The following is a 13,414-nucleotide window of genomic DNA, read 5'->3' on the forward strand; positions in this document are numbered from 1 at the left end:
GCTGGGGGGAATGCCACAGAGCACGAAATGTGTTTTTCATTAAGTTTAAATTAAAAATGGGAATCAAGATAGATACCTTTCTTCAGTCTCCCTGTCACACAATATATTTCTTCCTCCAGTGCCACCACAATTTAAAAACACAGTGTTTTAGCCTTTTTCACGGGTCAGACTCTGAAACATCTACAGAGCACAACTTTTTGTAAAAGGAAAAAAGACTCCTTTTCCTTCTCCTACCTCTGGCCACCCAAGCCCAGGACCTTTTGGGCTCCCAGAAACCCCAAACTCCCCCCCACCCCAGGGGCCCTGAGCCTGAACTGCCAATCCGGACGGCTGTCACTTCCTCTGGGGTCCGGTCCCACCGTGCCTTGTGACAGCCCAATCTCACTTCCCTCAGCCCTCCGACGGTAAATATGGCCCCTGCCAATCGGGGTGTGCCCAGCAGAGATACTGGCCCCGCCGCCGGTCAGGTCCAGGGTGTGAGGCGGCGCCGGGAAGAGAGAAGGACGGGGTTAGTGTGGTGATAGGCTTGACTTTAATCTGCCTCATTCCAGGAGGCCATGGGGAAGTTTATCTCTTGGTACAAATGAAAACAGAAAATGCTGTGGGGAAAGTGGCCTGGCCCTCCACAGAAAAGCCCCAGGGGAGAGAAGGGAGCTTGGCTCACTGTCTCTCTTGGGACCTCTCACTTCTGAGCACGAGGCTGTGGGCCCTGAAGCAGGATGGGACTCTGGAGGCCTGGGTCTTAGCTACCAGGATGCCCTCCGCTGGCTGTATGCCTTTGCACCAATTTCTAAAGCCCTCCAGACCTCAGTTGCTTTGGCTTTAAAATGGGGTTTAGAGACGGTTGTCCACGTGGTGTCCACAAGGGGGCGTCCTGCCCACATGCAGTGAAAGGCACCTGGGGAGATGCACACCTGAGCCCTGGTGTCCCTAGGAGACTCCAGAATCATCCCAAGTAATACAGGCATCCTCCCCAGACCCCACCTCATCAACCTCCTCCCGTTCCCAGCGTGGGCGAAGTTACAGAGGAGGTGTAGGGGATGGCCACTCTCTCTGGGACAGCTGAAAAGCCAAGCTAGGGAGAATAAGCCCTTCCAAGGAGGCCAGAAAAATCCTAGGACGTCAGGCCATCAGACAGGGCACAGGGGGCACCTGGGGCATTGCTATCTCTTCGCCACCCTGAAAAATAACATTTTAAAATGTAAGTTTGCTATTTAACATTTAAAGGTAGAGCTAGCCTCCCAGACAAGCCCAATCAAAACTCAAGCACCCTTGGAGAAAGTGTGAATTAGATGCCCGAGCTTCTTGTCCTATGAGGTTTCCTTTTTCTATTGAAGTCCAGAAAGACCAGATACTTTGGAGTGACAAGAGGCCTCCCATGTTCTTCTGTTGACTCTCCCTAGCCCCACCGTCCCCCTCCCCCGCTGTGCCGAGGAGCTGAGCTCTTTTCCTCTCACCGCTTGCCAGAGTGGACATGTTTGAACCCCAACCCTCTCCTCGGCATAAGGACAGATGACAAAGCACAAGGAATGAGCACCCCGTGCCCCTGCCTCAACTCAGCTCCCCTAGCCTCTGTCCCCAAAGCACGGGACTCCCTGTTTCGGCACAAAACATCTGTTGGAAGTAAGTCTTCAAAAACAATAAAGTGTTCGAAGGCAGGGAGTTCCAGTCCTGAGAGCAGCCGGTCCCCAGGCACACGGCCTCCTCGCAGGGGTCTCAGCTGGCCAGACTTCGCCCAACACAGAGTCCCAGAGGCTACCACGTGAAGCTAGACACCCGTTGAAAAGAAGCAGGACTCCCATTTTTTTTTTCCCATGAAAGTGGATCATTTTAAGTCTAGGTTCCTCAAAAGGCCTTTAGACTATTACAATACTATAAGTCTAGGTTCCTCAAAAGGCCTTTAGACTATTACAATACTATGCCGGGGCACGTTTCTTCTCGAACCTTCCCACAGGATTTTAATTTTTGCCTCCTCAGGCAAACTTCTATCAGCCCGACCACTTTCTATTTAGCTATTTTGCTCAACATTGTATCAAATATATACTTTGTTTCCTCTCCTCTCCAGCCTGGAAATTGCTCCACTAATAAGCTCCTTTCTAGAAACTTCTTACTTTTATTGCTTGGGGGCATCTTCCTCAATATCTACAAATATTTTTTAAAAGAAGGAAGGAAAGCCGCAGCAACGCACACGCTTTCTTGCCCTGTTACCTGTACCCCAAAATACCAAGCCTCTGACCTCCGCTGCTTCATGACCTGCTCACTCCTTTGCCCCTTTGCTCCCTATTTACCTGTGCCCCTCCGTCATGGTTACCAGTGCCCCGCCTCCCCGCCGGCTTATCAAATGACTAGGCCTTTGGGGCAGGTGCTGGTCTGGTTTCAGGGTCTGTGGCTTGGGCTCTGCTGTGTAGGAAATCCTCTTGGGGACTTGGATGGTTAATGGACCTGCCAGAAAGTAGGCCTGGGGAGTCACATGGCCTGAATGGCCTTTTCCCCCCACCCCTGTCAAGTCAGAATGTGCTCAAATGCCTTCCCAAAAAAACTATCTGACATGGAACCCCAAATTGCTGGTCCCTTAGATTGTTGGGATGTGCCGTGCCTGTTGCTGCTGTCCCTCTCTTCTCCCACAAAGGAAGTAAAGGGGCCGGTGATTCCTGGAGCACTGCCTTCTGATGCCTGAAGAAGCAGAAAGGTAGGCTTCATGAGCGTTCTTGCTTTGCGGGTCTCTGCTTCTCAGTCCCACTTCTGTGGCTCACTCCCACCCCCTGCTGTGCCAGATTAGCACCATGGCAGGTCTGTGCAAAGAAACTTCTTTAAAAAATTCCATAAGCGCTTGAAAGCTGAGAAACACAGATCATTAGAAAACATTAAGTTTTCCAAAGCTCAGGAAAAACTGGGTAGAGAATCGCCCCCTTTTCCGAACTTGCTGTTTCTTGGGCTGACCTCATGTTGCAGCAAGACTCAGACATGAGGTAACTGGTTTGCTGTTAACATATACGGCATCACCCACACTCTCTCACTGGTTACCAGACGCCTCAGAGGTGACCAGAGAGCCCGGAGGCACCGGTGGAAACTTCCAAAGGCATTTTGAAAATTTTTAAATTTTAAATGTTGCTCCCATGTCGTGCACTGTTGTAGAAGGAGGCAGAAGATTACAGGGAGGGTGAGTCTGAAGACCCACCAAATGACGGGGAGCAAACGAAGAACTGATGAACCCAGAGCCCGGGAGACCAGGAAAGCAGCAGACACCCGTAGGCAGTATCCAAAGATCTCAGCTTCAAAAGGGCTTGAAAATCATCAAGCTCCTTCACTCCACAGCTTAACTTCTCCAAGATGCTAGGCAGCCTGGGCTAAGGAAAGCAGACACTGTACCCTGAGGTTGCCCATCCCTCTCTGCTCCGGGCTGTTACAAAGCTCCCTTCTAGACAGAGCCCACCCACATCTGTTTTCAGCTCCCTGATCTCAGTACCATCTTTTCTGGCCACAGACAAATCCTTCAGTACTTGGGGTCATTGATAGACTACTGGGCCTGGATTTCTGGGGAAGCGTTACGGCGAAGATTATTAGCATGCCTGAAAAAATTCTGTTCCTATCTCTGTGTAGGTTTAAGACCAAATGAAATTCGTATGAAATTGATGGGCGCTTGATGCCTGAGAAATCTCATACTGGGTACACTTTTTGAGTGAAGACATGCTTTCTTTCATAAAATCTTTTCCGAAGCTCTTTTCTTTCTCTCTGTGCCAGGGGAAAGGGTCCCAGAGACCCTTGTGCACCCAGAGCTTCTCCTGTGCTCCCAGTTTGGCTAGCAAGGGTGCGTAGCTAGCAGCCGGCAAAGGTTGGGTTCGGGTCTGCCAGAGTGACCCTAAGGATAAGAGGAAGTTAATGTGTAAATTTTCAAAACCTTAAATCCTAAATCCATGGATCTGGAGTTTACTGGAGGAATTTAAATCATTGTGCAGGAAAATCCCAGCCAGGATATCCATCTATTTATAATTACAGGGCAAGGCAGTTTCTGGAAAGGGGTTCTCATGGAAACAGTGTGACTATACTCTGGCAGACCCCACTGGGTCACAGCTCCCTAGTTTTTCTCCATTCCTTACTGTGCTTCCCTTGACACTGCAGGACTGGGTCAGCCCCCTTGAAGGGTCTGTAAGAACCAAGGTGACTTTGGCAACTCCACAGGCGCTGACCTGGGGCTCCTGCTCCTGCAGCATGCTGCCCAGCCAAGGGACAGGGAGGGCGGAGACAGACCAGTTTCCTGGTCCTGGATTGGCTGCATGGGAAGTCAGTCTTCATTTAAGGGCAGGCCTTGCAGAGTTCTGCCAGCCATGGGACTTGGGACTCCACCCCGCCCAGACAGAGACAGGACACTTACTTTCCCTGAGATAACTGAGATGTGACAGCAGCACTTCGGTGTTGTAGAGGGAGGTGGCTCGGAGGAAGTCCTCTTTGCTCATTTTACACAGTTCCTTGCCATCCATGTTCTGGAAAAAGGACGTGTCGATCTCCATCAAGCCATACTCCTTTATTGCCCACTCCAGCCACTGCCGCACGTGCTCCTGAGTCCACAGCGTGGGGTCTGCAGGGGAGATGACCTGTTAGCAAGGTCTGGGCCGGCCAAGACCCCCTTCCCTTCACCAAGGCTGAGTAGACCCTCCCTATTCCCGCCCCTCCCTCTCTTCGCGCTCCTCTTCCCACCTGCACCCCTCTCCAGCTCCCTCTCCTGCTGCGTCCCCCCCTGGGAAAGTGGGTTCCCTCCCAGATGGTTCCCTCCTAGAACTCCCATCTGGCTCTCCACATCTGGCACTGCCTGAACCACTTAGCCCTCGGGGGAGGTTGTTAGATGTCTCCCGAGGCATCCCAACAGAACATTTTCTTTATAGTTTTTGGAGGACAATTTAAACCTTTGCCTGAGCAATGGTGGTATCAAAATGAAAGTACACACGGTCCCAAGGAACCAGGGACCAAAGTCTCTGGAAAGGGAAACCATCTGTATCTTAAGAACATGAGTGATTTCATGGGAGAACACGGATCTCTGAGATGGCTATGGAAAAGAACACATATGTATACACTTTTGTTGCGATTCCATCTGTACAGTTGGAAACCCTAGTGGTGTGAGCCTTTAACAGAAATCCAACCTGGATTTTCTCCTTGTGGAGACAGCTATGATGAAATCTCTACCTGATCATTCCCCAAACATTTTTATGATATTAATGTCCCCAAGGTTGGGAAAAGGTATTGGAGAGAGAAAACCTTTCAGGCCTTCCTCCTTTGAGTGGATATGAATAATGTAATGATCGAGGTCATCTTTAGCTAGAACCCTCACAGCTCCTTTTTGGCTAGGTGTGTGTGTCAGGAAGGTGGGTAATACTTTGAGTGCTGGTGATGAGTTCCAGCAAATTCCACAGTGGTTAAAGTACTTGTATCTTATCACTTATCACAGGCTGGAGGTTATTTCTTTTCCTGGCAACCAATTATTGGTAAATCCAATAAACACCTCAGGTATGCCCATCATAAAAAAGGAAATGCCCATCAAACAACAAAACTACCTGGCTCTTGGCCACGCAAAAGATCTGTTCATGTGAAACATTTAGGTGGGAAACTGTCTACTTCAGCAACAGATTTTGTGGTGGGAGTTGAAGGAATCATGGGTGGAGGGAAACAGTGTGAACTTGGAGAGTCATGGAAGGCTTCCTGGAGGAGGGGAGGAGACTAGACATTGTAGGGCTGTCAGCCCCGGGCTCCTACTGGGCCAGCTTTATTAGCATGTTTCCTTGGTAAGAATATCCATGCTGCTTCTCCTCTTCCTTACCCTCCCATTCAAAGACTCTGTGAAGGTTCTTGGCAAAAATGGGGACCAGGTTTGAATGATTAGTAGTGACAGTGGGAGGAAGCAAGGTTCTGTTGCCTTCCTCACACCAGATGCGAATTCCCCCACTTTTCTTCAGAGCTTCTACTGTTTGCCCTCGGTTGCCATAGGCTCTCCACTCCTCCTTGGTTTTCTATGTGAGTATCTGGGGGGCAAGGGCTAAGTCTGCTTTGCAAAGTGCCTTGTCTCCCCCGAGGTGTGAGAGTGGTTTCCATATTGGTGCTGGAGGTTGAGGAGCTGGCCAGAGAGGCAAGAGTAGAATTTGGACTTATGGGTCACAGGCTGCTGTGACCTGATTTGGGAGACCTACTATTTGCACCCCAGATTTGGGGTGCCTCCTATGTGCGGCTGTCCCACATGTACCATTTTTCACGTATCCAGAAAAGCCAGCAAAATGGCTTTTATTTTCATTTTGTGATAAAAAATGGAGTTCTGAAAGGTTAAGTCCCCAGCTGAAACTTAAGTCTTCCTAGGATTTCACTTAGTGGAGGGGGTGGGCTCCCCCCCTCCCTGAGCCGAAGCCCCTCCTCTGGCTTTTTCACAGTCCTGCCTTAATTAGGCCAAATAATGGAGCTCCTCCTATAGGTTCATTGTATAAGTCTATATGCATCTCTCTCTCTCTCAGATAAATTTCTTAGTTTGCTTTCCTCTTTTACTCTCCAGAAACAATTAGGCACGGACCATTGGAAAATGGAAATACTTTGTACCATTTGAGAATTCTAAGGAAAAGTGGCACAGGTGGGGTTTGGGTTCCACAGCATTTCATTTCCTCCACTCTTTTTGCTTCTCCTAAATCCTCACTTTTAGTATTTGAGGCCTCAAATTCAATTTTACACCATATATTTAATTTATTTTATTATTTCCTCTCTTGCTTTGGGCTCTATCACAATATTATTTCTCTCCCTTTACAGCACAATGAATTATAAATCTTCTACTCCAGATCATGCTAAACCCTTCCAAATGTATTTCCTGGATGATTTAGTCCTAGTTTCTTCCCATGTGAACCTGAAACTGGTGATTAACCAGGGCCCTCGTTTATACCTGTCCTAAAATCCCACCAAAAATTCAATCAGTTGCTCCTCAAATGTTTTATTGCCTTGATTTGTGGACTCACCCCAATGAGACTTTCCCTCATGTCCAGGAGGCTGGCCTGGAGGAATCCAAAATGTCTGAGGATAATGTTTAAAGATCTCACCAGAGGTAAAATAATGAAGTAAATCCATAGCTAGCGAATTCACTACAAGAAATGCTTTGAAAACCCTCTGATATGAATCTACGTTAGTAGCACGATTACTACTGTGGTTACCTGGGTGCATTGAGGACTGACATTTTGATATGCCTTCTGAAAGTATTTCGATACCAATTCAGAGTTGAAGGGTCAGCCAAGCAATCTGGCCACGTTTGCCCCCTCTGACTGTGGAAATGAGATAGTTATCGACATTTGGTTCAGAGACAATCTCTGATCCCCTGTCTTCGGTGCTCAAGATTGCCTTCCCATGTTGGCTACTGTTTGGGGAAACAAGGCAGTTTGATGCCCAAGGAGCAAAGGCCTGGTGAGGCTTGACTTTGCTTAAGGAAGAATAGGGAGGTTCCCACCATGTCGGTTTTCTATTGCTTTATCACCTGCTTCTTCATTTAGAAGGGAGAAACATGGTTTTCTTGGACCTTCCCAAAGCACCTGAGCTAAACTTTCCTGCTGTCCTGAAGGAGGGAGGAGACCAAACGTTAAATGACAGAAGTAATGGAATGTAGAGAAAGCAGTTCACATGGTGCCTGACACCTGCCAAGTGCTCAGAGCATGGGCGCTATTCTTCCTTTTCCTCCTTTTCCTTCCTTTCTTTCTTTCCTTCCTTTTCCTGGGAACCCATATGCTTGTGGAAGAAGGAAAATCAAAATCCTTTGTGAACAGTTTTCAAGTCCTACATGGCACTGTAGGAAGAGTCCCCACTAGCCCAGCTTCTCCGGCCTTACGGGCAATCACACCTCGCACCACCCGCCATCTTGAATTTGGCCCAGATCGCAGGGATGTGGCCATAGTCCTCAGAGCTGGTGAGACACAGCTTCCCGTGGAAAATAAATACAAAAGGGCATCGGGAGGAGAGGCTCATTACAAAACCATGCCTTCCAGGCCAACAAGCAAATTCCTTCGCGTTACCTCAGACAGCTAGCCAGTCCTTTGCCCTCAGACACAACTGAATCTACACTTTTCCAAATGGAAAGGGTTTTGCCTTTTTGGTCATGTTATTTTGGTAAGATTAGTTGTAATCCCTGCCCTGTAATTCACTTTGCTTAAGATTTGGACATTCTTCCTCCTTCCACCTGGCACCAAGTCTATATGTTGCAGTTTTCAAACCCCCTTTCCAACCAGGCTCCAGAGCTTGCTGGTCCAGCAGAGGCGGAGCGTCCGGCCAGGGGACTGAAGGCTTGAACAATGATTTTTATTTTCTGTAACCAACAGCACCAATACCTAGGAAAAATAGGCTATTTTTACATAATGACCTAACTTGCTGCACACATTAAGGCGCTCCGTTTGTTAAATATAGTTATTTCTATTTTGAAACTGAAAGAGCTGGCTGTCGTTTTGGAAAGGTGGGACCATGCGGATGCCAGGAAGTCCATGCCTGATGGACATGACAGACCTCTGTAGCCGCCCCTTCTCCTTCAAGGCAAGGGTGGGGCCGTCGGGAGTTCCTGGGACTCCTTTTGGATTCCGACGGCCTCACCTCTGCCTTCCCTTGCAGGCCTCATCCTGTGGTACTAGGCCCTGGGGGACAATCTGTGTGCTGTGACCTGTCTGAAGGTGCTGGTGACATGTGGGATATTCTCATGAAGGGCAGTTGGAAGAAACTGAGAAAAGCAGCTTTTTCCCAAGTAGGCATGTCCATTGGGAAGAGGGGACTGCCTAGGGACCAGGCCCACGGGACAAGCACGCCCTCCAACTTCTAGCCCAGAAAACCGAGGACTCAGATGCCAGCTGGCAGCCTGGTTCGCAAAGTACCTGCGGGGACGATGACCCTCCTCTCGTTGGTGGTCATGTTGGGAGGAGGGGGGCCGTTCTTCTCATCCATGTAGCTGTTGTAGTTCATGGCGTTGGACTCGCTTCCACCAACTAGCTTCCCGCATTTGCTAACACTGCAGTCCACCGGAGACTCCCTGGAGTGAGAGGACACAAAGCCCAGAGGAAGTCATCACTGCAGCTGCCATCAGCCCAGCGTGGGCAGACAACCATGGCGCCGTCTCCCAGCCCCACTTGGGGTAGGGCTGCTGCTGCTGCTGCTGCCTTATTTCTCTCCTCCACGCCGCCACCAGAGTCTTCTTCAAATCCCAGCCCAATCCTATAATTACGGTACTTACAAACTGCTGGCAGCTTCTCACTGGCCTCAGACTACAGTCTGGACTTCTCAGGACGGCGCTTGCAACCCTCCCAATCTGACTGCAGGGGACATTTTTAGCCCTGTCGCCAGGCAACCTGTACTCCCCCAAAGGGTGCCTTGCTGGAGCCCCCAGGTGGCCCCCAAGTAGGCCTCTACACCCCCCATGGCGCTCTGTGTCTGCCTGGGGTTCTGGCACTGGTCACACCATGGGATTGTTAGCCTGGTGGAGGCCCTTCCCCCTGGCTGGACTGGGGGTCTCCCGAGAGGCTGACATTCCTTTCTCCTAAACCTCAGTGTGTTATGTCGAGCCTTCCATGGGAGATGAGCAATCGGTGTTTTCTGAGTGGACTCTATCTACTGCACTTTTATGATTTTAATGTATTTCTCATACACTGTTCTAGCTAAACTTCCCAGGACTCCTCCACAGTAGCCATGGTGAGGGTTCACACCTCCTCTTTATGGTTAAGCAAACTGAGAGGTGAGGTGACTGGCCAAGGGTCGCACAGTTCATAAAAGTGGACACAGGACTCAGGTCTTCAGGGTTAAGCTTTCCTATCAAAACACACACAGGCAGGCATGCCCAGCTGGCTCTGCTGGTGGAGCATCTCAGGGTCCCGAGCTTGAGCCCCACACTGGACAGAGAGTTTACTTTGAAATACACGCCCATGCACACACGCAAAGAAACTGGGTACTGCACGAAGAAGGAATAGAATCCAAGAACTTCAGCCTACTAAGTTGTGGCCCTGGTGACAGGTTGCAGCCCTGGCCACGGTCACGGAAGAACCATTAAGGAAGTACACAAAGGAAAAATCGTCCAGCCCAACCTCAATGTCCGTAGGCCAGTGGAAGGCTGCTCCCTGGCCTCAGCTCAGCCTTGAGCAGCTGTCTGGAGATCTAAGCTGACACCCGACTTGTGCCCCCCACCCCCAGGCTGGGAGGAGGTTGGCAGAATGTTCCACACCCTCCCCAAGCCCGGCATCATGGTCCCCCCAGAGTGCCCAGGGGAAGTGCCATCCCACCCTGCCCTCGCTTCTGTTCGGCTACTCCAGCAGCAGCCGCGGGACCAAAGGGGACGACTGGAAGGCCCCAGAGAGGCTGCCGCCGTGGTTACACAGCGCAGGAAGCATGAGACCTGGGAGACAGCCAGTTCCCTCAAGAGCTCCAAACCAGGCCCTCAGACCAAGGAGTTCAGATAAGGTTCAGATTACAGCGGCCCAACCTTGGGCCGAAGAAAGACTCCAGGCTTCCCGAAGGCCTGGCCGCTGCCCTCCTCACTCTGCTCTGGGCAGGGACCAACCATCCCAAGGACGTAAGAAGCCCAGTCCTGCCAGACAGGCCTCGCAGGGCAGGGAGGGCAGGGACCACAGAGGAGAGGAAGAATGGGTCCTGGAGGGGCGGGGGTGGGGGGCAGGGGGGAATCCAGCAGGCCAGGGGGGGCCAGAGAACATTCAATAAAGACAATTAAATGAATTTGTTTCTTAATCTGAAAGGAAAAAAATATTGAAGATCACTTATCATAGCTGGGAGATAAATGGTCCACTGAGATATTAGAAGTCAGACGGTAATTTTTTCCTGATGTCTTACAGAGGGGAACATGGGCTGAAAATGAAAATAAGATGTATAACTTACACATGTTAGAATTTAAGGTTTTACTATTCGCCTACTGTTTTTCCAGGCAGAGAACCAAGAACCAGCCGTCAGAGCCCCAGATTGTTGAAGGTTTAATGTCCCCATGGCAGTCTGAGGGGACGCAGTAGCACATCGGGGCTTTTCACCAGTTTGGCCCTCTGGCTTCTGCTGTTGGAGACCTTGGTTTGCCACGAAGCCAGCCGCCACCACAAGACCCTGGGGCTGCGTCCCAGCAGAGCCCGCGCCCAGCTCGCCGCACCCCCCTGCCCCACTCCAGGACACCCCTCCCTCCTGCCGGGGACACACACGCCTGTGGGGCACACGCCAGGGAGCACACTCACGCAGACCCACGTGCGCACACACAGACACTGGCACACCCCCAGCACACACACACACGCGCACCGCCATGGCCTGGCAGCCTTTCCCAACATACTTGTCCATTGTGAAACAACCCAAGGGCAGCAGGAGTTTGGAGGATTAAGCTGGCCCTCCACCAGCACAGCAGCGCTTTCATTGGCTGGGAAGCCCCCGGCCGAGGGTGGGGTGGCCCGAGCACACACTTCCTCTGGCGGATGCCAGAGTGCAAGGGCCACGGGCAAGGGCGAGAAAACTCTCAGAGAGGAGAGCAATGTCCAACTTGGGGGAGGGGTGAGGTGATGGAAGAGGGGTGCTGCCCGTTAGCAACAGCAGGGAGTTGGGGTCTGGAAAATTATTTCCCACATCTGCTGGGCCTCTGGCGGTTGCTGAGCGGAAGGCCGACCTATTGCCATGCGGAGGTGAAAAGTCAGAGCCTCAGAAATTGCCAAAGGGGGACAACCCTTTAGGCCACAGGCGCCTATGGCAGAATCAGGCATCAGGACCAAGCATAGAGAAAAATAAATTTGAAGAGAGGAAATATATGGGAAAGGCCACCTGGTCTGGGACCGGGTAAGAAGAGGCGCCAGGAGCACCACAGCGCTGGGGAGGTGGGTGCCCAGGTCACAGGATGGGTGGGAGGAGGACCTCAGAACCACCCTCAGGACCAGGGTTCTCTTGCTGGGGTGAGCCCTGGGGGCTGCACAGGAATGGGAACCTCCTCATTTCCTCTTCCACAGAAGTTCTCATGGTTCTGCTTTCCCCCGTCTTCTTCCTCCAGCACCTGTGTAGGCACTCATGCCCTGGCCGTGCCTTGGGGGCCCCCTCCCTGTGCTCGCTCCCAGTCCCCCCCCCCAACCAAGGTTGCCCTCAGAGAGGCCTGGCACCACCATAGACCATCATGCTTGCCCAGGCCAGCCCTCCCCTGACTGCTGGGGGGAGAGGGAAGGGAAGCCATACCTTTACCGCTGGCTGCCGCCCTCCCCTCCATTCGCAAGCTCTTGGGCTCTGTGCCTCCAGCAGCCAGCAAACGCCTCACATGCGGCCATGGGCTTGACAGCTATGCTAAGGGTGGGTACAGGTGAAGCCCTGCCTGAAGACTGATCTTTAATGAGGCAGCTGGTGCCTGTGAAGAGGCCCGATGAAAACAAGGGGGAGCGGTGAGGGGGAGCACGGATGGAGGGGAAGACGTTCCGCCATTCAGCCTGCCCGCGCTGCTGCTAATTGGTATTGAGCCCTGCATTACTGCTTGCGTGGGATGGGGGCTCACAGGCAGCTGAGAGCCCTGGGACAGGTGACAAGAGGGCCTGGGGCGGCCACAATAGAGCAGGGAGGCGGTGAAGGCTCCAAGCATGTAAGTCGAAGCATCTCCATCTCAGGGCAGCAGGAAGCCCTGGCAGGGGAGGCCCCAGCAAAGGTACCACGGGCCCTGCAACTTTCTCCTTTTCTTTCCCCATGGGACAGGAGCTCTGTATTTAATGCTGCTTTAAAAATCCTGCCCGGGGGAAGAGGGGGCACCTGGGTGGCTCAGTGGGTTAAAGCCTCTGCCTTTGCTCAGGTCATGATCTCAGGGTCCTGGGATCAAGCCCCACATCAGACTCTCTGCTAAGCAGGGAGTCTGCTTCTCCCTCTCTCTGCCTGCCTTTCTGCCTGCTTGTGATCTCTGTCTGTCAAATAAATTTAAAAATCTTCAAAAAAAAAAAAAAAAAAAAAAGTCCTGCCAGGGATTTTCAAGGCTGTCTTGTAAAGTGTTAAGCAATTTAAAACAAGGTGCGAATGCATGGGTATTTGGGTGAGAGAAGATTTCAGAGACTACTCCCAAAGATGACCCCTTCAGCCTGTAACAGACATCTTCTCCACCTTCCCACTCAGCCCCCAGCAACTCTAAGTATTCTGCCGAGAACCACAAGTGCACGGCGCAGGCGTGCGGTTGGTGGATAATCTGTATTCACACAGTGCATGCAAAGTCGCAGAGGCCACCCAAGACACACAGTCGCCTTTGGACCTATCACGTGTGTCTTCCATGCGTCACGCACACTCTGCACCATTGAGCGATCCCTGTTGTCTTTAGCACTTCTGTAGGACCCCTGCATAGATATGTCCCTTGTTTTTAAAAAGGAATACTCGATAAGTGAGAAGCAAATTTCAAGGAGACGGAAGGAAATCACCCCTAATCTAGCCATTTGCCCTG

The 13,414-nt window shown here is 51.3% G+C and overlaps 1 protein-coding gene across 4 annotated transcripts in view; it reads right to left on the reverse strand.

Moving 5' to 3' along the window:
- The window catches only part of FLI1 (Fli-1 proto-oncogene, ETS transcription factor), a 122,655-nt gene that overhangs the window by 34,110 nt on the left and 75,131 nt on the right, over positions 1-13,414 (reverse strand). For all 4 annotated transcript variants that reach the window (XM_059413964.1, XM_059413953.1, XM_059413970.1 and 1 more), the window contains 2 exons: positions 8,865-9,019; positions 4,373-4,576 (listed from right to left, as the gene is read on the reverse strand). In XM_059413964.1, the coding sequence (XP_059269947.1) occupies positions 4,373-4,576; positions 8,865-9,019 (359 nt within the window). The remainder of the gene's footprint in view (positions 1-4,372; positions 4,577-8,864; positions 9,020-13,414) is intronic.

The sequence above is a fragment of the Mustela nigripes genome, chromosome 1 (assembly GCF_022355385.1).
Source record: "Mustela nigripes isolate SB6536 chromosome 1, MUSNIG.SB6536, whole genome shotgun sequence".
In the NCBI taxonomy this organism is placed as follows: Eukaryota; Metazoa; Chordata; class Mammalia; order Carnivora; family Mustelidae; genus Mustela; species Mustela nigripes.